At 40.9% G+C, this 23,934-nt stretch overlaps 2 protein-coding genes across 2 annotated transcripts in view; one reads left to right on the top strand and one right to left on the bottom strand.

Annotated features, from left to right (window-relative positions):
• The window catches only part of klhl20 (kelch-like family member 20), a 23,688-nt gene extending 7,772 nt beyond the window's left edge, over positions 1-15,916 (top strand). Inside the window, exons 2-12 of the mRNA XM_083541768.1 lie at positions 7,318-7,666; positions 7,846-8,052; positions 9,856-10,014; positions 10,244-10,338; positions 10,457-10,572; positions 10,659-10,842; positions 11,168-11,311; positions 11,613-11,746; positions 13,016-13,224; positions 13,307-13,413; positions 13,519-15,916. Coding sequence (XP_083397894.1) covers positions 7,331-7,666; positions 7,846-8,052; positions 9,856-10,014; positions 10,244-10,338; positions 10,457-10,572; positions 10,659-10,842; positions 11,168-11,311; positions 11,613-11,746; positions 13,016-13,224; positions 13,307-13,413; positions 13,519-13,603 — 1,776 coding nt within the window. The 5' untranslated portion in view covers positions 7,318-7,330 and the 3' untranslated portion in view covers positions 13,604-15,916. The remainder of the gene's footprint in view (positions 1-7,317; positions 7,667-7,845; positions 8,053-9,855; positions 10,015-10,243; positions 10,339-10,456; positions 10,573-10,658; positions 10,843-11,167; positions 11,312-11,612; positions 11,747-13,015; positions 13,225-13,306; positions 13,414-13,518) is intronic.
• cenpl (centromere protein L) lies at positions 15,386-23,934 on the bottom strand. Its single transcript, XM_083541820.1, has 5 exons — positions 23,819-23,934; positions 21,690-21,852; positions 20,772-21,023; positions 19,202-19,747; positions 15,386-16,027 (listed from the first exon to the last, which is right to left on the bottom strand). The coding sequence occupies exons 1-5, from the start codon at positions 23,890-23,892 to the stop codon at positions 15,953-15,955; spliced, it is 1,110 nt and encodes a 369-aa protein (XP_083397946.1). The 5' UTR covers positions 23,893-23,934; the 3' UTR covers positions 15,386-15,952.

The raw sequence follows: 23,934 nt of genomic DNA, 5'->3' as shown, positions 1-23,934 counted from the left end.
GCATAGGTTCTCTAAGATAGTTTTTCACACAGGAGCTAAGGATATACGCCTTCGACAGTCAGAGGTTACTAAGAGTAATATTATAGAGGTGTGTAAATTAGCGAAGGCAATGTCCGATGCTGTAATATGCTCTGGCCCCATCCCAATACGACGTGGCGATGTAGCCTACAGCAGGTTATGGTCGCTGAACTGCTGGATGTCCGAGTGGTGCTCCAAAAATAATGTGGGCTTCATTAATAATTGGAGCATTTTTGAGGGCAAGGCTGGCCTGTTAGGGCGGGACGGTGTCCATCCCACTCGGGAAGGTGCTGCTCTCATTTCTTGTAGTATAGGTCATAGTCTCAGAACAGCACTAGTTAACAAGTGACTGTCTAGAGCCAAGGCCAGGGAGCAGACAGACAGGCTAAACCGACCGTCTGCTAGCTGCACAGAGTCGTTACTCAGGATCCACCAAATTGAGACTGTGTCTGTCCCCCGAGCGAAACCAACATATAGGAATTCTCAGAAAGTCTGTTTTAGTAACCTGATTAACATAAAATTAAATAGGACTGAACGCACAGCCAGCACCTCTGATCTAAAGATAGGATTGCTGAATATTAGATCTCTCACGTCTAAAGCGCTTAATGTAAACGAAATTATTACCGACCAGGAGTTTAAAATAATGTGTTTGACAGAAACATGGATTAAACCAAATGAATATTTAGCATTAAATGAAGCGAGTCCTCCTGGGTATAGTTACATACACCAACCCCGTCTAAATGGCAGAGGAGGCGGAGTCGCAGCTATTTATAATAATAATCTAAGCGTCACACAAAAGACTAAACACAAATGTAAAACATTTGAAGTTCTTTACACCAGCATAAAATATTCAGTGTCTGAAAGCAGGTCCAGTCAGACAATTCCACTCATTATTATTTATAGACCCCCAGGGCCCTACTCTGATTTTCTCATAGAATTTGCAGATTTCATCACAAATTTAGTTACTTCTCTAGACAAAGCATTAATTGTTGGTGATTTTAACATTCATTTTGATCATCAGGAAGACTCCTTAAGAGCAGCTGTTGTGTCCATTCTAGATTCAGTTGGAATTAATCAGAATGTTATAGGACCCACTCATAGTGGTGGACACACTCTCGATTTGTTGTTAACATTTGGATTAAAAATAAAAAACGTAGTCATAATTCCACAGTCTGAAGCTATTTCAGACCATTATCTCATCTCTTTTAAAATTTGCCTCAGTCATTGCATTACTACTTCACCACGTTATCGTGTTAAGCGTACTTTCACGTCAGCTACAGCAGCGCGTTTTATTAACAATCTTCCAGAAATTACGATATTAGATAGATCTCCGTCTGACCCTGCAGAGCTCGACTGGGCCACTAAACACCTAGAATCAACATTACGTTATACCCTAGATGATGTAGCTCCCCTTAAGACCAAAATGATCAGGGAGAAAAAATTAGCACAGTGGTATAATGATCATACACACACCTTAAAACAGACCACTCGAAAATTAGAACGTAAATGGCGTCAAACAAAATTAACAGTATTTCAAATAGCATGGAAGGGGAGCCTCCTTATTTATAGAAAATCTCTTAGTGCTGCTAGATCAGCATATTTCTCCACCCTCATAGAAAATAACAAGCATAATCCTAGATTACTATTCAGCACGGTAGCAAAATTAACAGGGAATAAAAGCACTGCACTCACATGCACACCATCATTAGGTACTAATGATTTCATGAACTTTTTTAATAATAAAATTGAAAACATCAGGCAAAAAATCCAGACGGTTAATATAAATCCAAATTATTTTACAAGTAACCCTGTAGACAGCAGTGTAATTATAACAGACAATCAATTACAAAGTTTTACTCCTATTCACGAGAATGACTTAATTTCATTAATTTCCTCATCAAAATCATCAACCTGCATTCTCGATCCCTTGCCTACAAGTTTCTTTAAACAGATCATTCCAGAGGTAATTGAACCTGTTTTAAAAATAATAAACTCTTCCATTAGCACTGGTTTTGTACCAAAATCCTTCAAACTGGCAGTTATCCACCCCCTAATTAAGAAACCTGACCTTGACCCATGTCAGCTGTCCAACTACAGACCAATATCAAATCTCCCCTTCATAGCCAAAATTTTGGAAAAGGTTGTAGCACAGCAGTTATGCTCACACCTACTTATAAATAACATTTTTGAAATGTATCAGTCAGGATTTCGGCCTCATCATAGCACAGAGACGGCGCTAGTTAAGGTGGTAAATGACCTGTTATTGGCCTCTGATCAGGGTTTTGTCTCCTTACTTGTTTTGCTCGACCTTAGTGCAGCTTTTGACACCATTGATCACACTATACTACTTGCTAGACTTGAGAACATTGTTGGAATAAAGGGAACGGCTCTCTCTTGGCTCAGGTCTTATTTGACTGATCGCTATCAGTTTGTTGATGTTAATGGTGAGTTCTCCACACTCTCTGAGGTAAAGTTTGGTGTTCCTCAAGGATCTGTCTTAGGCCCTTTGCTTTTCTCTTTATATATGCTGCCTCTTGGAGAAATTATTCATAAACATGGTATTAGATTCCATTGCTATGCTGATGATACACAGCTGTATATTTCAGCAAAGCCAGATGAGAGAGATCAGCTTAACAATGTTGAAAAATGTGTAAAGGACATTAGACAGTGGATGCTCGATAACTTTCTTCTGCTAAACTCAGATAAGACGGAAGTACTTTTACTAGGACCACATGCAGCTAGAAGCAAACTTTCCGATTACCTAACATCTCTGGATGGTGTTTCTGTTTCAGCGTGTACGGCTGTCAAAGACCTTGGTGTGATTATTGACTCGAGTCTTTCCTTTGAGGCTCACGTGAATAATATTACCAGGATTGCCTTCTTTCACCTTAGAAATATTGCTAAAATTAGAAATATGATGTCGTTACAGGATGCAGAAAAACTAGTTCATGCTTTTGTTACTTCTAGATTAGACTACTGTAACGCTTTACTGTCTGGGTGTGCGAGTAGGTGCATAAATAAGCTTCAGTTAGTTCAGAATGCAGCAGCAAGAGTCCTCACTAGATCTAGGAAATATGAACACATCACCCCTGTATTAATCAGTCTACACTGGCTCCCAATCAAATCTCGCATTGATTATATAATTCTACTACGGACATATAAAGCACTTAATGGTCTCGCACCACCGTATCTGAGTGAACTTCTGTACCAGTATGATCCTCCACGCCTACTTAGATCAAAAGGTGCAGGCTATCTGTTGGTTCCTCCAATAATGAAGATTACAGCAGGGGGCAGATCTTTCTCTTATAAAGCCCCACAATTATGGAACAGCCTTCCAACCAGTGTTCGGGACTCAGACACAGTCTCAGTGTTCAAGTCGAGGTTGAAAACATATTTATTCAGTCAAGCCTTTAATCAGTAGATTTTTTCTCAGGTAAAGGCTCAGATCTGGAGGAAACATTGATATAGAGTGTTTGGTGAACTGGGATATTTGTACGCTGTCGTCCCCTCACATTCACGTGTTCACTCAGGTTTGTTGATGGTGGTGTGGTGGGCCGTCTCTTATCCCAGAGATCCCTCATGTCTGTGTTGCCTTCTGGTTCTCCCTTTTAGTTATGCTGCTATAGCGAGTCTTGCCGGAGTCCAAACTGCACAGTGACTTTAACTCTCATGCAACAATAGGTACACTTAATAATCCATATCCTTCTCTTCCTGTCACACACTCTCTCTCTCTCTCTCTCTCTCTCTCTCTCTCTCTCTCTCTCTCTCTCTCTCTCTCTCTCTCTCTCTCTCTCTCTCGGTCGAGTTAAACATGCTCCTGAGGCTCCAGTGACCACTGTTCCTGCCCCTCTCCCCCCCGTGGATCTTCCCACTTCATCCAGGTCTGCCTGGATTGGACTGTAGTTGATGTCAACAGTCTCCTACACTGACTCAGAAATACACTTCGCTTTTGATCATCATCACTGCACCCCGCAACATTGTATACCCGCCACAAATGGACATTCGGTGTAACCCAGATGAGGATGGGTTCCCTCTTGAGTCTGGTTCCTCTCAAGGTTTCTTCCTTATGCCATCTCGGGGAGTTTTTCCTTGCCACAGTCGCCAGTCGCCACCGGCTTGCTCATCAGGGACAAACTTACTCATAAAGAACATATTCATTTTTAATCACCGCATTATCTGTGTAAAGCTGCTTTGAGACAATGTTCATTGTTAAAAGCGCTATACAAATAAAAATGAATTGAATTGAATTATTTAATAATGCTAAAAAAAATAAAACCATGACTCTGCACTCAAAGTGCGAGGTGGAGACTAAACAAACTTGCGGTCCGCCCCTTAAAACGTTCCTGAGGGAACTCGGATTTTAACTGTTCTGCACGTAAAAAGGATTGCATTTGGTACACGTGTGCACTGAACCAAAAGCCCTGTACCCCTAGCTGAAAGAAATACTGCTGTTTGTTATTACAATAAGGATGACAATCTTGTGGCAGCAGATGTCTCGCTTGGATGTCATGTCCTCTAGCTGTTACCATAAACGCAAGAAAGATACAGTGAAACCCCGTTGTACGAGCAACCCATTGTATTCGCAAACGGAGATACGAGCAAACTCGCTCGCAAAATTTTACCCTGTTTCACGAGCAAATTTCGAAGCAAACCCACGCTGCCGGTTCCCCGTTTTCGGCGGAGGGTTGCATCAGTCGCTTAGTTGATGACGCTTAGTTCAAGTGATCGGAGGGTGCATTTAAGAAGGAGAGCGTGTGTGTGCGCACGTCAGAGACGTGCTGCGTGGGGCACTAAGTAGACCGACACAAAAAAAACCCAAATAAAAGTGGCTCCCGTATTCATACGCTCTCCCACAGTAACTTTTTTTTAGTTTTATATTTTTATTTTACTAGAAATCTTGAAAAATGTCTCCCAAGAAAATCAGTGATGGTGCTGTGAAAACGAAAGTAAATAGAATTACCATGGAAACCGAGGAGGTTATGAGCCTGTTGCGCATCACACTCGCAATCAACCACTACCACATGAGTAAGTGTTAAATTATGTTTATATTACGGTAATTTGCAGTGTATTTGTTTTAAAAAATAGGCTACATATACTTTTTAAGTGCAGAAATAAGCGATCGGATGAGATCTCGGAACGGATTAAATCACTTTTACATTCATTCCTATGGGGAAAATCAGTTCGAACACACGAGCAATTTTCAAGAACGAATTATGCTCGTACAACGGTGTTCCACTGTACTGCATGGAAGATACTAGTGCTGGATTTGCAGCTTCCAGGTGAAACAGGCATCGATCAAGAGCAAATATTCCTTATAAACTCATTTATCGTTGTGAAGTGGAATTAAATGTATTGTTGTGAGCATGTTGACGCAACAATAGGAATGTCGGAGTGTTCTTTCATTTTAAATTGAATTAGGGACAAGGTTTAATTGATGTTATCTGATGACCAATCCGACTTTATGTGAATACAATTAATTTAAGAAAATGAATTCAATATATTGTCTGAAAATGATTGGCCACCACTGCAGTCTCTTTTTGCTTGTGATGAGCTTGAAGAAAAGAAAGTGAGGAATCTGAGACATTGCTCAGTACACAATCTCACCATTCTTTATTTGTGGATGCTCCTTTTCAATTTACCACACAGGGATTCCCTGGGGTTTGGGACAGGAGACATTTGTCAATGACAGAAGTTTGATTCTGTGGTACGTGAATATTGTTTTTCTGTGCATTTGGATGTAGGCTTTATTTTGCTGAAAGGTCCAACTCTGGCTTAGTTGTAGCTTTATGGCAGAAGCAGACAGATTTTTAGGTCACTTCATGAGTCCTGGTATTGTAACATGCCAGTATTACAGATCCCCCTTGATTCCTAACAGTCACGATTTTGATATAATTGTAGAAACAGCCATGTTTTCAGTCAAACCCTGTGTTTGATTTTAGAAAGGGGATTTTTATAGTTCTGTTTACACTTCTACAGAAATACGGAAGTGATATTTTAATCTCTGAGTCAATTCTCAATTGTGTGAGTGAGTGTGACATTTTTTAGCAGACTACTCGCTCTTCATTCCTGGCTCCAGCTGCAGTGTATGTCTGTGTTTCGATTTTTTATTGAACTTATTTTAATTGGTCCTGGAAATGCTTTGTACCAAATAATTATGAAACAGGTGTCACCAGATGTGAGCAAATACTAGAATAAGAGATACAAATCATTATCTTTCTAATTCTTCTCCCTTTCTTAGGCATTCCTTTCGAATAATGCAGGTCATGGTTGGGGACGGGTACCGGGGTCGAGGTTGGGGACGGGTACCGAGAACCGGTATTTTTTATATACCGGGAAGTAATTTTGTCTATACTGGATTACCGATTACCGATTCTTCTCCATATGCTTTGGTGTTAATGGTAAATTGGAAGCTGCTGCTTGTCATTTTCCTTCCCTGAATGACGTCACCTTCACTTGCTCGTCATATGGGTGATATCCATGCGCATATGCGGTGTGTTTGTGTGCAAACAATCAGCCATGATGTAGAAAAAAGTGTGAGCTTACATTATAAAACTAAGCGACACCAGTGTCTGATGTAATATATGCAGTAGTGTAATAGTGAACAATGGAGGCAACACTAGGAATAAAATGAAACATTTACAAACAAAAAGCGCCTCTACCTCAAATAATGCTCTTCTGCTTCAGCCTCAAGTAATGCTTAGATTCATTATAATAAGTCTTTACTTAGTGTTTAGTCTTTTGGGAAACCATTAATCTGCACCCGTAGTTGATTGTTGGAACGGTGGACTATTGGCAAAAAGCCATATTGATAGTTTTTCCCGTTTCCGGTCCTCTGTCGTTATGAGAGGTTTTATTTTTACAAGTTAGACTGCGTAGTGCAAAACAACCCCAAACCATTAAGCGTCCACCTTCATGTTTGACTGTGGAGGTGAACTGGTCTGGTAACATCATCTTTCCTTCTTTTCTTACATAAATTCTTCTGTTGGAGCCAAAAATGTTCTGTCCATAGAGTTTTCTTCCAGTCATTACAAAAAAGAACATGCATCTGACTCAAAGATCAAACATTAGGTGTTTTCATACCTTTGGCCGGCAGTGTATCAGCCACTAGGCTCCTTGTTCTCCGATAGGCTTTATAGAGTCAGTCATCATGGGAAATCTTTACATGCTCAGAGAATCCAGTGCCTGTGAGGTAAAAGCAGTTTGTGCAGAAGAAGGGCAGCTGGAGTTATTGGTAAAGGTCCTCCTGAAAGTTAATAAATGTAACTATTAATCATCACTAACTTGTGTTTTCACATTCAGGGGCACCGGCGGGATGGACATCACGAGCCGCTGCACCCTGGGCGACCCCAACAAGCTGCCGGAGGGCGTGCCGCAGCCCGCCCGCATGCCCTACGTGTCAGACAAGCACCCGCGGCAAACTCTGGAGGTCATCAATTTGCTGCGCAAACACCGCGAACTGTGTGACGTCGTGCTGGTCGTGGGCGCCAAGAAGATCTATGCGCACCGTGTCATTCTCTCGGCCTGCAGCCCCTACTTTAGGGCCATGTTCACCGGCGAGCTGGCAGAGAGCCGGCAGACCGAGGTGGTGATCCGGGACATCGACGAACGTGCCATGGAGCTGCTCATCGACTTTGCGTACACTTCACAGGTCTGACACTCAGGCTGTAGGTTCAGTCTTTCACGTGTGCTTTTGTGCAGATTTACGCAGTTTCTTATGAATTTAAGTAAATTGAATAGACAGGTTTGGTTTTACTTTTATTTCCAATAAGACTATTAAATGTCCAGTTTGCACTGGTAATATGTGACTAACTGCAGGTGTGCACTCAGGTGACCGTAGAGGAGGGGAATGTGCAGACGCTGCTGCCCGCCGCCTGCCTGCTGCAGCTGGCCGAAATCCAGGAGGCGTGCTGCGAGTTCCTCAAGCGCCAACTCGACCCGTCAAACTGCCTGGGCATCCGGGCTTTTGCTGACACTCATTCATGCCGAGAGCTGTTGCGAATCGCAGACAAGTTCACCCAGCACAACTTTCAAGAGGTGAAGGCCTTTCTCCACGATAAGCTCAGGTCATGAGTCTGAGGGAGAAGGTGGAAGAACACAAGTAGCGCTGTGAGGTTAACTGCATTCGATCAGATTCACGTTACTGTCTTTATGGAGTGTCTTTGCTCCTCATGAGGGTGTGGGTTTTCTCCAGGTTCACCTCCCGAAACATGAGGTTAGGTGGACCGGCTGTGATGAATTGCTCTTAGGTGTTCCTACAACCATGACCTGTGATTTGAAGAAGAGTAAAGTGTTTTTGAGGAAGCTGCCTGATTAGGACAAGTGACGGCTAATTACGCAATTCCGTTTACTACACACAGATGCTCCCGAAAACATCTCATGACTAACAGCCATGCTTGTGTTTTTATAATTTGCTCACATGGTTACGTTCTCAGATTCTGTCTAAAAAGCCTCACTATCCAGTCTGAGAATCTACCAAGCCATTGGGATATTGATGTTCTTTAATACAGTGGCTTCAGTACAGGAGAATCAGGAATATTGTACCTGTGAGGAAATGTGAAAGCGACCCTGTGTCTCCCTCATGTTTAATAGATGGCGACGGAGCCGTGTTATTTTTTTTTTTACCCCAAAGGAAACTTTGAATCGTAACATTTGCTAAATCTGTGGAGTTATAATCATGACTTGTCCTTGAATGGCTTTTCAACCTTCCAAATTACCAGGCCATGTTCTCTTTCTCCATAATTAGCCTTTTTTTTTTTTTTTATTATGCTCTCCTCTGTAATCACCCAATAATTTAAGACTATGTACTAAGACAAGTGCATATCTTCTTTTGTTAGCTAACAACCAAAGGCTTAAAATAGACCCTTGGATAAATAACAATCTGCACATTAGATGTTTAACTTTTGTTTGTTTTTGGAGTTCACACTGCAAATTATTTTTATTTAATGGCGTTTATGTTGTCGTATAATTACACGTGTAGTAAATGAGTCCTGGGTACATTTCAGTGGCACTGCAAAGCGCACATTACGGTCTGTATATTTTCTCTGTGGTATTTTCTAATTGATTATTTAGTTACTGATTTAATTATTCATCATAAACTCTACCTCATAGAACGTCAACAACACATCTGTGGTTTTAAGAGTTGAATCTGTTTAATTGATTTCCCGTTCCTGTGTCCACGCTCTGATGTTAGACTGATGATTACAGATCATTTATCTGTTGACCTGCTGACCTGGTGAGAGGTGAAGTGATGTATGTGGTGAACAGCTGTACACAAAGTCCTGAAGACTTTCCCCATGGCTGAAAACCTTGACTTTGTTCAGCCTGACACAAAGCACAGAGACGACCTTAATTTATGTGAAGTGCAAATTTATTATAAATAAATATAAACCGTAGTCTGAATTAAAATTTAAAAATAAGATTAAAGTTTAAAATAATGTACTTTCTAGGGGTTTTTACTTAATTCACTTTTATAATAATGCTGAATTATTGATCCCTTCAACTGTCTTTTTTTTTTTTTCTTTTCTTTTTCCTATTTTTTCTTTTCTGTTTTTTTCTTTTTTCATTCTCCTTTTTTCTTCTATTTTTTCTATTTTCTTTTTTTTCTTCTGTTTTTTCTTTTCTTTTTCCTCTTTTTTTCTTTTCTCGTTTTTCTTAAAATTTTTTATCATCTTTTCTTTTCTTCTATTTTTTCTTTTTCTTGTCTTCTCTTTTTCTTTTCTTTTCCCCTTCTTTTTTTCTTTACTTTTCTTTTCTTCATTTCACTGTAACAGTTACACTGGTAACATTGTGGTGAACTGATGTGACCTGATCGCTTGATTCTCTCTGTCTCACTTTCAGGTCATGGAGAGCGAAGAGTTCATGTTGCTCCCAGCCAATCAGCTGATCGACATAATTTCCAGTGACGAGCTGAACGTGCGCAGCGAGGAGCAGGTGTTTAACGCTGTCATGGCCTGGGTTAAATACAGCATCCAAGAGCGACGGCCTCAGCTGCCTCAGGTCAGACGTGCAGCAGTCTCACATGTCAAACACTGTTGTGCTCAGTGCTGTTTAGTGGTGACCCCAAATAATCAAAGATTGGATGCTTCGATAGGAGTGCAGGGTCTCCGCAGGGTCTTAAAAAGACTTATTAGCATATTTAGAATAGATATAAAGCAGTAAAACACACAGTGCTGTTCCAGACTGAGTGTTTACTGTATGATGAACATGCGTCATCTCCTCCACCCAGGTCCTTCAGCATGTCCGCCTTCCGCTGCTGAGCCCAAAGTTCCTCGTGGGAACGGTGGGTTCGGATCCTCTAATAAAGAGTGATGAGGAGTGTAGGTGTGTATGTGCCCAATTAATCCATTTGATCAACGATGTGTTTACTTATGTTTCATGAAGAAACAAGAAGATGCATGAACCTGCTTTAATCACTACAACAAAATGGATTCTTTTGCAGAGACCTGGTGGATGAAGCGAAGAACTATCTTCTGCTTCCTCAAGAACGCCCGCTTATGCAAGGACCCCGTACCCGACCCCGCAAGCCCATTCGCTGCGGAGAGGTTTTGTTTGCCGGTAGGTTTATTATAACTACTGGAAAAAAAGAAATTTTTTTAACTCCAAATACAGTCATTTAAAGGGGTGTGCGTGTGCGCACTCAGTAGGGGGATGGTGCAGTGGCGACGCCATCTCGAGCGTAGAACGTTACGACCCCCAGACTAACGAGTGGCGCATGGTGGCGTCCATGAGCAAGCGGCGATGCGGAGTCGGCGTCAGCGTCCTGGACGATCTGTTGTATGCTGTGGGCGGCCATGATGGCTCTTCTTACCTGAACAGCGTAGAGAGGTGAGCTCACGATGTTTAAAGATATCATGTGCTTATAAAGTTTGGTATCAACATTATAATTACAAAGGTCCTTTTTGTGATACAGACTTACAGAAACACTTTTCAATAACGCATTCTCATGCTTGTATAGACATTTTAAATCATAAAAAAAAGAGCAATGATGCAGTAATGATGGAGTTGTGAATCTTATTTGAGTTAAGAAATTGTTGCAATGATGCATGCTATGTAATTATTTTAAATCTCAAACGGCTTCAGCTTCCTGTACTCGTGATATTAACAGTATCGTGAAACTACAGCAGTGCTGCCCTCTGGTGTTTCTTTCAAGGTATGACCCCAAGACCAACCAGTGGAGCAGTGATGTGGCACCCACCAGCACATGCAGGACCAGCGTGGGGGTCGCTGTATTAGGTGGTTACCTGTACGCAGTTGGAGGACAGGACGGAGTCTCGTGTCTGAACATAGTTGAAAGGTTGGGGAAAAAAGCTACAAAAAGAACACGCAACACAGAGTAAAGTGTTTGAGTTCTGTTGCAGTTATGATGGGTTTTTGCGTGAATGATCAATAATTAATTTGCAAATATCTACCTTTATATATATATATATATATATATATATATATATATATATATATATATATATATATATATATATGTATTTGTGTGTGTGTGTGTGTGTGTGTGTGTATGTATGTGTGTGTATGTATGTGTGTGTGTGTATGTATGTGTGTGTATATATATATATATATATAATTTTTTTTTTTCTTCTGCAAAGATATGACCCTAAAGAGAATAAGTGGACGCGGGTAGCATCCATGAGTACGCGGCGTCTGGGGGTTGCAGTAGCGGTCCTTGGAGGATTCCTCTATGCAGTGGGAGGCTCAGACGGTACCTCCCCTTTAAATACAGGCACGTATTGATTCAAAGCTCAAATCATCGTTCTTTTGAGAGTAGCAGGTAATATTATAATATAGATTATGATGATGCAGGATATTGGGTTTATAATATCTTGAAGCATGCTTTCTTGTACAGAGCTTGTTAGAAATAGGGATGGCTAAATATTTGTTAAGGATGAATGTATAAGTTGTAAATAGTTATAGATAAATATAAACTCTGAAGTTTCCAAATAAATAATACTTTGTTGAATATTACATGGCCGAAATGTTTATATTACAGCATATAGTTCTGAAAATTTTCTGTATTTAACACGTCACAGACTCGGAAGTGCTTAGTGTTTTTCCAGTTTATATGCATAAAGCACAATATGTAAGTAATAAAATGGTAAACAGTAAACACATTCAACTCTGTGATGGAAAGCGACCGGTCACATTTATCCAGTCTCCAATTACGGCACTTAACGAACACAAACCTTGACGTCGCTTTTGACTCCACTAATCGCTGATTACTTTTACGTCTATGCTGATTGTAATTCAGCCAGTGTGCATTTCAGATGATCTGACAGCTTGATCGAAGCACATTATCCATCATTGCTTAAGGAAATTGGATTGAACTAGCAACTAAAACATTTTCTATATTTAAATTCAATAACATTTTTGTATAGGGCTTTAACAGTGGGCATTGTCACAAACAGTGGTGAGGACAAACTTCCTGAGGTATAAGAAGGAAATCTTGAACAGAACCGGGGAGCTCATCCATGTCTAGGTGACCCAGAACATCCATTCATTATAGTTCCATCATCGTCGAGGTTGAGGTCCCTGGTGGACACCTAAGCGCAGAACTGTTTATAGCTATTGCAGCCCAAAGCCATTGTGACAGACTGTTTATATTAGTTACAATCCAAATCCATCTTCATGGTTCTAGAGTTGAATCCTCCAGAGTAACTTCATGGATCTTTAGGCTGTTAGTGTGAAACCATCCTCAGCTGCAGTGAGTGTTCTCCAATTTACATCTGTGGTTAAACTCATTTTTTTTTTTACCTAACATGGTCTCGGCACTGGCAGAGTTTAAGAGTAAATGAAACCGTTTTCAAAGCATGTTAGAAGGCGAGAAATTCAATTGCAACGACATCTGACAAGTTTTCCATCGTGCCACACATCAAACCAGTTACTAGCACATTCTTAAAGCGTAGATGCTCCTTTTGGTGGTTTTACTGCTTTATAAAAAAATACAAGGTTAAAACAATAGAAATAAAATTGACACGTTTTCTGCTGTCTGCAGTGGAGAGGTATAACCCTCAGGAAAACCGCTGGCACACAGTATCGCCGATGGGCACGCGACGGAAACATCTGGGGTGCGCCGTCTACCAAGACATGATCTACTCGGTCGGAGGCCGGGACGATACCACGGAGCTGAGCAGCGCCGAGAGGTACAACCCGAGAACCAATCAGTGGTCTCCTGTGGTTGCCATGACGTCCAGACGGAGCGGGGTAAGCGCTTTGCTGTTCATTTGCTTCAAACTTAGTGCATATTTAATAGGGTTTTAACGAGGAACGTGCTCTTGGCCTTCAGGTCGGTTTAGCTGTGGTGAACGGCCAGCTGATGGCAGTTGGAGGATTCGATGGCACGACTTACTTGAAGACGATAGAAGTCTACGATCCCGACGCCAACACGTGGAGGTAATAAAATACCCAGGGAATGTGGAATTGTTAGGATTAAGAGCACTCTGAAAAAATCTTTAACATTATGCCAACTAATAATACGAGCGTCTTTCCTTCCTGCAGGCTTTACGGTGGAATGAACTACAGGAGATTAGGAGGGGGCGTCGGCGTCATCAAAATGACTCACTGTGAATCACATATATGGTAATACCATAGTCACCCCCCCCCCTTCCTCCCCCCCCTTCACTGATGCCTCACTATAGCTTGTGCCTCTCATTGAGACATTCAGAAGAACAAAAAAGAGACTCCATTATTTAAGACTATTACTTTCACATCTGAAGCCAGCAAGATCATCGAAGAGAGGATAAATGTTTCGCTCTCACGTGCAGGTCATCTGTGAAGACTATTACATTTGGCTGGATTTCATCGCCCTTTTTTTCATAGGACCTGCCCACAGCCAAAAGCTAGCTTTCATAAGAGAGCGAGCTATGATTCTCACCGCAGCATTGCTCCTGTCACATTTAAACATGTATTTCTTTGGAAGGACCTCTACTGCCTAGTATTTGTGTATTTTATTTTATTTTTTATATACTTTTTTGTTTTTGAGGAGACATGTCACGGTAAGCCGACGTTGGACACTAGCTTGTCTAAAATGGTGTTTTAATCTTATAAACTGGATGCACTGTGATATTCTTTTTGTGCAATTTCTTTGGTTTTTGGGGACTAAAAACAAGCTTCCTTTTTCTACCTTGCCACATCAGCAACGGACTCTGAGACGTACGGTATTTTTTTGGGTATAGCGGTGCTTTAGAAAAAAAAAAAGTATATGCCAGCCTTTCTTGACGTTGCAAACGAATGAAGGGGGCATGCAAGTCGTTTTGGAAAGCAGTTTCCACCATTTCAACACTCACTTTTTATTGTTCCCTCTTTCATATCATACGATGCATCAGTCTGTGCACTTTACGCCAAGACAAGTTCAGTTTGGTCACTGTTCGGTGACCAAAAAAGAAAAAAAAAAGAAAAACAATTGCATTTATATTTTAAGTTTGTAAGATGCTGGGTGACTTTTTAGTTTTAGAGATGATAAACAACTAGTCCCCCCCCCGTGCTGGTCTGCGCACACTGCATCGAAATGTTGATTTACTAAATAAAAGTGATGCATTTTTATCTATTAAACTGCTTACTGCTTGTTAAAAACGTCTCTAACCGTAGGTGGTGGTATCAAAGTCACAGTCATCTTGAAAATGGTGTCCTTACACAGGAATACAGTGCTCCCAGCTTTCCTGCCACTTCTGGAAAGTGTGCTGGAAGTATTTTTTCCCCCCAACGTGTGTCAAGCACCTTCCACGATTTGAGCTGGATTTCTGGAAAGGTGTCAAAACAGTGACCTTTGAGCCGAATCCTCATCTTTGAGAAGAGGGTGAAGTCCGCAGGAGCCATGTTCTTGGCGAGGAACCCGTGTGAGGAGAGCTCGGTGACTGAGCACGCTGAGTTATGAAGGTTGGTGCGCCCTGTGACTGTGTGCTGCCAAAACTCCTTCTGAACCATTTTAAAACCACATTCTATAATATTCTGTTTCTTACGGCAAGTATACACACACACACACACACACACACACACACACCATTGAATAATATGGGATATGTCGGTGGCAGCTTAGTGATTAAGGCCTTTCGAGCCGAAGACAGAGTTTAAATCCTAGCCACACCAAGCTGCCACTCCTGGGCCCCTGAGCAAGGCCCTTATTTACTTAGTTGTATGAATGAGAAATGTGTGTCACTCAGGATAGGGGCATCTGCCAGATGTTATAAATATGAACAGTGTGTTCATCTACATATTGGAACTGCTACTTGTTAAGAGCATCATCATCCCTTGAGTGACACCAAAGTGCACAGCAGTCTTTTAACTCTTGGAACGCCCACTATATTGCAGCCACATCATTAGCCTTAAAGACCTGATCATTCTTGGTTAAAAAAAAAACTGCACTTGCTTATAGATATATACACACACATTCCATTTATTTCAAGATGAGCAAAGAAAAGTAGACACACTCCTTTCTGAACGTGTGCAGTCTTTAGAAGACATTTATAAAATACGGTCTTCCACAAATCATGACACCTTCTCTCCCAGCAAAGGGAGTACTGGAGCCATGTTTCACTGGAACCAGAAGTAATCAGGACAAACATATACACACAGACAGAATACATTAACTGGTATTTATACAAAGTGGAGACGAATAATGTGTAAAAACTGATAAGTAAATGTTACATTTAAAAAAAATATTTGGGCTATTTACAGACACAATGTACATTCAGGTAGGATTCAATAGGATAAGTTCATAAAGGTCTACAAAAAGAAACAATAATACGCAAGATCATCTGTGGCTGCTCATTGGCTAAAAAAATGTCATTAGTCTCATGTAAAGGTGCACCTTTACAACTGCAAATAAATACACATTTAAGATTGGTGTTTGTATAGAAAGGCACATGCTACACTTGTTTGGTAAAACAAAGCGCTATTTTTTTTTTTTTTTTTTTAAATCTGTAAAAAGTTTTAATTAAACTGGTGTCCTTAGGAGGGCGCACTCTGTCAGCAGGGTCAGTAAGGTGCCCATGTAGTCACTGCTGCCAATCTGAAACATACACACACACACACACACACAAAAAGAATCACCAAATTGTATCTATTCAATTAGAAACAATTCTAACAAGAAATAAGAGGGTTTTTTTTTTTTGCCAGATTGTGTGTGTATGTATGTGTATATATATATATATATATTAGTCTGATGAATCGTGATTTCTGCTGAGACATGCAGATGTTAGGGTCAGAATTTAGCATCAGCACCATGAACCCAACCTACCTTGTTTCTGGCTGGTGGTGGTGCTGTAATGGTGTGAGGAACACCTGCCTGCCATCTGATAGCCCTAACCTGTAGTCAGAGAATGTTTGCTGACCGTGCGTATCTTTAAATGGTCTCTTTTTTTCTGGTCTAAATATAAATTCAAGAAATGTTTTAATTAGAGGTCAAGTGATTCATCAGTTGTTCCGATCAAGCGGTGCAGATAGTTGATTGCAAGAACTATCTGCAAAAAGCCACACCGATTTTTTTGCGTCTGCGCTGGAGCGGCTGAGGTCTACCGTCATTATACAGTACGAGACAGCGGCCTCTAGAGGCAAATCACTAAAGATATGAGAATTTATTTTAAAATGTAGTAGTAAAATGTTGCAATTAAACAATAAACGATGCTTCTAAAGCATTTCTTAACTTCTGTTAATGTTACAAATGGGGTCTTACTTTAAAATGTAACCAGTTCATATAAATCCAAAGTGTCATGCCTAAAATAGCCATTCTTCTTTTAATCCAGTATTCATTTTAAAAGCTATCGATCAAATAATCGGTTATCAGACAACCTCTAGTTTGGATTACTACATAAGGTCCTTTTTGAGAATCGTAGTAATTTAGGATGCAACTTAAGAGTTCAAATCTGTATGATAGGATTCAGGGTTGGAAATGTTTAAACACCTCTTAAAGCCATTTCACACAGTTTTTTAATATGAAAAGGCTCAGTTGAGACACCTTATATTGCCAAAAGTATTGGGACACCGGGCCTTTCCTGCTATATGTGGTTCTTTTCCGAACTGTTACCACAAAGCTGGAGGCTTTTAGTTGTACAGAACGTCTTCAGATGTGCGGTAATAAAATTTTAACTTAGAAACCCGAACCTGTTCCAGCATGGCGATGCCCCTGTGCACAAAGTGAGCTCCTTGAAGATATGCTTTACATGGTTTGGAGAGGAAGATCTTGAGTGGCCTGCAATAGAGCTCTAATCTTATCCCTACTGAACACCTTAGGTATAAATGTGAACGCTGACTGCACCCCAGGCCTCCTCACCCTACATCAGTACCTGCCTTTCATAATACCCTTGTGGCCGATGAATACAAATATCCATAAGCACACTCCAAAAATCTAGTGGTAGGAATTAGAAGAGCAAATTGAGACTAAATGTGGAATGTAATGCTAAATTAAAAAAAAAAATAATAATCACATACCATACTCATGACCAGGTGACCCAATACTTTTGGCAATAGTGTATATATTTTTTGTCACCCTAGATTGAATTAATTGGTTAATTAGCAGCCTGTATTGAATTGAAGTGAGATTGATGGAGCGGTTAACCACACCGGACCGTGAACCTGCGACTTAAACTGTTTAACGATTGTTATCATTGTTTTATTATTATTATTATTTACAGGTGTGTGTGAGTTTTGGGGGATTATGAAGTGGATTTTTTCCTCCCTGATAAGTTTATCACTATTATAGTGTTACATTTTATAAAGCAATGATTTTCTATACATTACACACTTATTTTTTTTTACATATTAGCAATACATTTACATATGCATTTATGATACAGGGTTAAATGTTTCATTAAGAAAAAAAAAGTAAGAAAAAAAGGGCATAAGATTTCCAGCAGAAGGGAGAAGGTTCAGGCTGATTTTAGCTTTCAGAAAGGCGACATTTACTCCAGTGACCACTTTTTTACAACCATAGTGAGCAGCAAACACTTGTGAATCCAATGCCAGAACTAGTTATTTTGTTACGGCTGAACAGAAGCAGTAATCTGGGGCTAAATGGACACAGAGACTCACTGTAATTGGATAACTAAATCCAGATCTGCTGAATCATGATTCCTGATGAAATACACATGGTTTGGCATCAACGATCTGAACCCAACCTGCCTTTTGTCTACAGTTCAGGCCGGTGGTGGTGGTGATGTAATGATGTAGGCAATCGGTGGCATTTGATCGCATCGATCTAATCTATTCACGACCACAATTCATTTCTACATGCTACTTCCAACTGGCCATATAAATTTCGTTGGTCTGCCGAGTACCGGGGCGTATTGGCATATTTTGTTCGGTGATATAGTTTTGATTCTCCATCTATATAAAAAAAAATTAATAAGTTCATGCCAGTTGTCTTCTTATCTCTGAACTTAAACTGTGACAGGAAGTACTAGAATAAGGGCACACCACTAATACATTTTTTTTTTTGCCAAGGTTTGCATACAATGTTGAGTTCTTAATGACAGCTAGTAAATATCCCAATATATCGGCTTGCTTACAGTATCGCAACATATGGTATCGCAACCCCTGTATCGTGATGCGTATCGTATCACCAGGTTCTTGTCACAGCCCTACGGCCAAGTCGCTAATAGAGCGTGTAGTTTTCCAATATGGATGTTCTGCAGACAAATCTGCAGCAGTCATGGAAGGCACTCACGCCAACACGGACCAGGATCTCAAAAGGATAAGAGGAGTTTTAAACACGATCGCAATGCGTCAACTTCCAGCACCAAAATGTTCCTATGCCACCCAGTATAAAAGTAGCTTTCACTACTGTGAGTTCATTTGAAGCAAGTCTCATTTAAAAAAATACAAATAGAAATACATGAGAATAATTGATGTGGTGAAGCTTCGTGCAAAGAGAGAGTTATTTAACGTTCATGGAAGTCTCCAGTCTCCAATGTCAGGGTCCGGGACAGTGGGCTTTGTGGCTTCATTGTAATATGACAAGCTGCATTTTTATCATTAGAGAAGGAGGGGTTCAGAGGGTCAGTCTGATCTGTTCATTATGAGGACATGTTTGAATGCAATTGTGTATGAAAATAATGTAGCATTATTATTTCATAAAGCAGAACTATTTAATCTTCTCTTCATTACACAAAAGATAGACAGAACCAGCTCATGTGCAGATTGAAGAATTCATTAGCACTGTGGTAAAAGAGAAATCCATGGTGCCTACCTTGATCTTGCCTTCGTGATGAGCTGAACCGAGGGAAGTGGAGACCTTCATGAGCGTCCCAGCCGACAGGTAGATCTTAAAATGTCTGAAAAGGTGAGTCTCGAGTCCATTCATAAACTGCTGCACCTCGTCGATGTGGATCCTATCGTCTGTACCGTCCTCGCTGTGAATGCTGTTCCACAGCTCCCAGGCGTCCTGCGGGTTCACGGTGTACATGATGTCCAGTGAGGGCTGCGTGGGCATGGTCCAGCTCAGCTTCAGGAACCTGATATTGCTGTCGGGGTGGCAGCCGGTCCACAGGGCAGCCAGCCAGTTCAGAGTGGTGGAGTTCAGAAACAGAGGGCCGAAGTTACAGTCAAAGGTGCGTTCGAACCAGGACTTGACCAGAGCCGTGAGGGGCTCGGAGCCGCTGCTGCAGAACAGGGGGAGGCTGACAAAATCCGGGGGCAGCGACTTCATGTACTCGTGATCTCCGTTCACGCAGGTCAACCAGCCGCGCCACACTGGTTTCAAAGCGTCTGCGCCGAACATGGGTTTAGAGTGTATCTGGAAAATAATTAAAGATCAGGAGGATTTAAATACATTCTGGCTAATCAGAATTTTCCACAACCTGTACACACACACACACACACACACACACACACACACACTGTATGACCAAATGTTTATGGACAAATGACTTGCACACCAATATGGTGTGAAAACAAACAAACAAAAAAAAACCTCTACAGAGTCGTAGGCTGATTTCTCTTACGTTGTAATCTAGTGACCCAGTGAAGATTTATTCACTGATGGAGACTCTGGACACGGGTTCAAATGTGGTTCTTCCACAAACCTGAAAGCCTACAAGAGGCCTGAACATGTTCAAACATGACAAAGCGAAGTACATGGTGTACGGTACATGGTATGCTGTATGCTTGGAGTGGACAGGAAGTGACCTCAAAATTAACACCTTTGGGATGAACTGAATACTGACTGCACCCCAGGAGGACGTTATTATTACAGTAAAGGCAGACAGACTTCATCTGGAAAGGGAGGTTTAACAAATCACATGTGGGTGTCAAGATCAACCGTCCACAAACTATCCACCGTAGAGTAGGCAAAGAATGTAAAATTTATGTTACAGGAAATTGTCATCAGTGGTGGTAAAGTCATTTTCACAAAACGACACACGATGTTCTTTTCTACTCGCACAACAGCAATTTACGATTTTTTTTGTATTAATTGATGATAATTATAACGATGCCATATTTTATAATTGCTTGTGTTCTCTCTCCAGCTCCTCACCAGTGTTTAATTCATTGATGGAGACTCAAAGCACTTTTGTACGTCTTTCTGGAGGAGGGTGTCTGCTGAATGGCGTATATTTCTGAAAACATCTTCACCTCTAACAGTGGAGACTCCTTCCAAAAATGTTGTCTCATGCAAAACAATGAGCAGCCTGGTTGAATCTGTTTAGTATTACACTAGCACATTAATATGAACTTGGGATTTTTAAAAATTGGACCAATCAAATGCAAAAACTCTGTTATGGTGATGACCGACATCAACATCCCAGTCGTCCATCTACCTGAATAAAAACGGTTTCCGCGTCGTCCTCGTTTTCTGCGATGCCTTGTAGGGTGGAGACTGTGACCTTAATCCCTGCCTCCGTTCCCACCTCGATGGCGACCCCCTGCTGCCTCTCGGCTACGATGAAAGCCGTGAGGTGTTTGGAGTACGATTTCAGCCGTGCGTGTTGAAACCTGTACAGCGGCGTGACGTACGCCAGCTTCCACTCGTGCTTCATCAGAAGGGCTATTTGCTCTGGGTCCACTTTACTCTGCAGGAAACCGGGCAGAAATACACGTTATAATGAATTCTTTCTGTTTAATAGACTTTATGGTCAGGATTCTTTACATCAATGATAAAGGATTATATAACAGGGCAGAGACTCCACTGTACAAGCAAACGGCTGCAGTGTCTGTGGGTTTAACGGTGTACAATTTGTACGTTTATTAACCACATTATTAGGGTGACTGATCAAAGTCAAAATCAGTCCCAATGAGCTTTGAAGTACGGGTAAATATTACCATTAGGAAAAACCCTAAAATGAAGGAACATTATTGTGCAAAAGATAACTAACGTCCTCATCAGATGAGCAGCAGTGACTAGAATGTTTATAAGAGTTATAAGCGTTGTGTTGCCTGGTACACTGTATACCACAACATTGATTGATGAAGAGCAGCTCAACACTAGAGCGACGAGGATGGATTTGGATTGTGATTAATATTGATCTTCAATGACTTAAGAATCAATGAAAAGTCCTGCATTTGCAACCAACTGTAATGAATGGATATTCGGTGGCACCCAGATGAGTCTGGTTCCTTTTAAGGTTCCTCCCTCAGACAATGTCACGGAGCTTTTATTTGCCACAGTCTCCACTGGCTCGCTCATAAGTAATAAACTTATATACTTATATGAAGATTGTTATTTTTCAAACGCTCACTATAACATTGCAGGATCTTGCAGCTCCTCTGCTGGTTGGGATCCTGTGGCCGAGTGTTGTCAAATGGCCCGGCGTTTGCCAGAACAGAGACGGGTTCTCCATACAGCTGCGTCCATAGCTCTTCCTCCGTGTCATCGGCACGTTAGCCGGGGTGTTCACGGCACTGCAGGAACCGGAGAAATAACAAGTCATTATATGATCACGGTGATCAAGGACTGAGGATGGATTTGGACTGTAGTAAATGTTAACAGTCTGCTACAATGGCAGACGAAAAGATTTGCGTCACTGAACAGTACACCTCAACAATGATGGAACGATAATGAATGGACGTTCGGTGAAACTTGGACGGGTCAGGCTTCTTCCTCAGGTCATCTCAGGGAGCTTTTCCTAGACTCAGTCACCACTGACTCGCTCATTAGTGATAAACTTAAAATGATAAGCAACAAATATTCCCATTTCATAACCTCTTTATTAAATCACCCAATCAATTTGCATATACAGTGGTGTGAAAAAGTGTTTGATTTCTTATTGTGTTGCATGTGTCACACTTTAATGTTTCAGATCATCAAACTAATTTAAATATTAGTAAAAGATAACACAAGTAAACACAACATGCAGTTTTTAAATGAAGGTTTTTATTATTGAGGGGAAACAAAATTCAAAACTACATGGCTCTCTGTGAAAAAGTGTTTGCCCCATAAAACTAATAACTGGTTGGGCCGCCCTCAGCAGCAACAACTGCAATCAAGCATTTGCGATAACTTGCAATGAGTCTGTTACAGCGCTGTGGAGGAATTTTGGTCACTCGTCAATGCAGAATTGTTGTAATTCAGCCACATTTAAGGGTTTTCGAGCATGAACAGCCTTTTTAAGGACATGCCACGGCATCTCAATAGGATTCAGGTCAGAACTTTGACTAGGGCACTCCAAAGTCTTCATTTTTTTTTCTTCAGCCATTCAGAGGTGGACCTGCTGGTGTGTTTTGGATCATTGTCCTGCTGCAGAACCCAAGTTCGCTTCAGCTTGAGGTTACGAACAGATGTTTGGAAATTCTCCTTCAGGATCTTTTGGAAAACAGCAGAATTCATGGTTCAATTTATCACAGCAAGTCTTCCAGGTCCTGAAGCAGCAAAACAGCCCCAGACCTTTGCACTACCACCACCATATTTTACTGTTGGTGTGATGTTCTCTGCCATGCAGACCATTTTTGCACAGTCTCTTTCTTATGGTGGAGTCATGAACACTGACCTTAACTGAGACAAGTGAGGCCTGCAGATCTTTGGATGTTGTTGTGGGGTCTTTTGTGACCTCTTGGAGTCGTCGCTGTGCTCTTGGGGTAATTTTGGTCGGCCGGCCTCTCCTGGGAAGGTTCTCCACTGTTCCATGTTTTTGCAATTTGTGAATAATGGCTCACACTGTGGTTCACTGGAGTCCCAAAGCTTTAGAAATGGCTTTATAAACTTTTCCAGACTGATAGATCTTAATTACTTTACTTCTCATTTGTTTCTAAATTTCTTTGGATCTCTGCATGATGTCTAGCTTTTGAGGATCTTTTGGTCTACTTTACTTTGTCAGGCAGGTCCTATTTAAGACATTTCTTGATTGTAAACAGGTCTGGGTAGAGAAATTAAACTCAGGTGTGATAAACCAACATTTTTTTCTCACAGGACCATGTAGTTTTGGATTTTGTTTCCCCTCAATAATAAAAACCTTCATTTAAAAACTGCATGTTGTGTTCACTTGTGTTATCTTTTACTAATATTTACAATAGTTTGATGATCGGAAACATTAAAGTGTGACATGCAACACAATAAGAAATCAACACTTTTTCACACCAGTGTATATAGTGGGTAAAACTGAACGATCTGTATTCTCCTTACTGCATTACTCCTTTATATATATTGAGAATATTGATAAAATATTATGAATTTTCAGAAGTCTACACCCCTTTATATACAGAACGATGCAACGAGAAAGCGAAAACAAATCAAGTCTCCGCCCTGGACATCAACAACACCACGAGGAATCTCCTCACATTTCATTCCAAACACCTCCTCAGTCCAGCGAAACTTTAAATATTAATTCTAAACCCTAAATTCACCGAAATAACACAAAATAAACCATGCTACCTGACTCGCTCCTCCATGTTTACCAGGCGCCAGTTACAGCGGAACCAGATTTGAACATCCCGCTTTCCTATCATGCAACGCGCCAGGCCAACTAATCGCTCACGTCTCCTAAAGGT

Source organism: Silurus aristotelis, assembly GCF_946808225.1.
Source record: "Silurus aristotelis genome assembly, chromosome: 5".
NCBI lineage: Eukaryota > Metazoa > Chordata > Actinopteri > Siluriformes > Siluridae > Silurus > Silurus aristotelis.
The sequence above is the reverse complement of the archived record's forward strand: the minus strand, read 5'-3'. Positions and strand labels throughout refer to the sequence as shown.

What these genes read in the sequence shown, in the direction of transcription:
- cenpl (XM_083541820.1), bottom strand. Translation starts at nt 23,892, where the DNA reads ATGATAGGAAAGCGGGATGTTCAAATCTGGTTCCGCTGTAACTGGCGC. An exon ending in AACATGGAGGAGCGAGTCAG is followed by an intron (nt 21,853 to 23,818) that starts GTAGCATGGTTT and finishes CGGTTCCTGCAG; the next exon opens with TGCCGTGAACACCCCGGCTA. An exon ending in CAAGATCCTGCAATGTTATA is followed by an intron (nt 21,024 to 21,689) that starts GTGAGCGTTTGA and finishes GGTTTCCTGCAG; the next exon opens with AGTAAAGTGGACCCAGAGCA.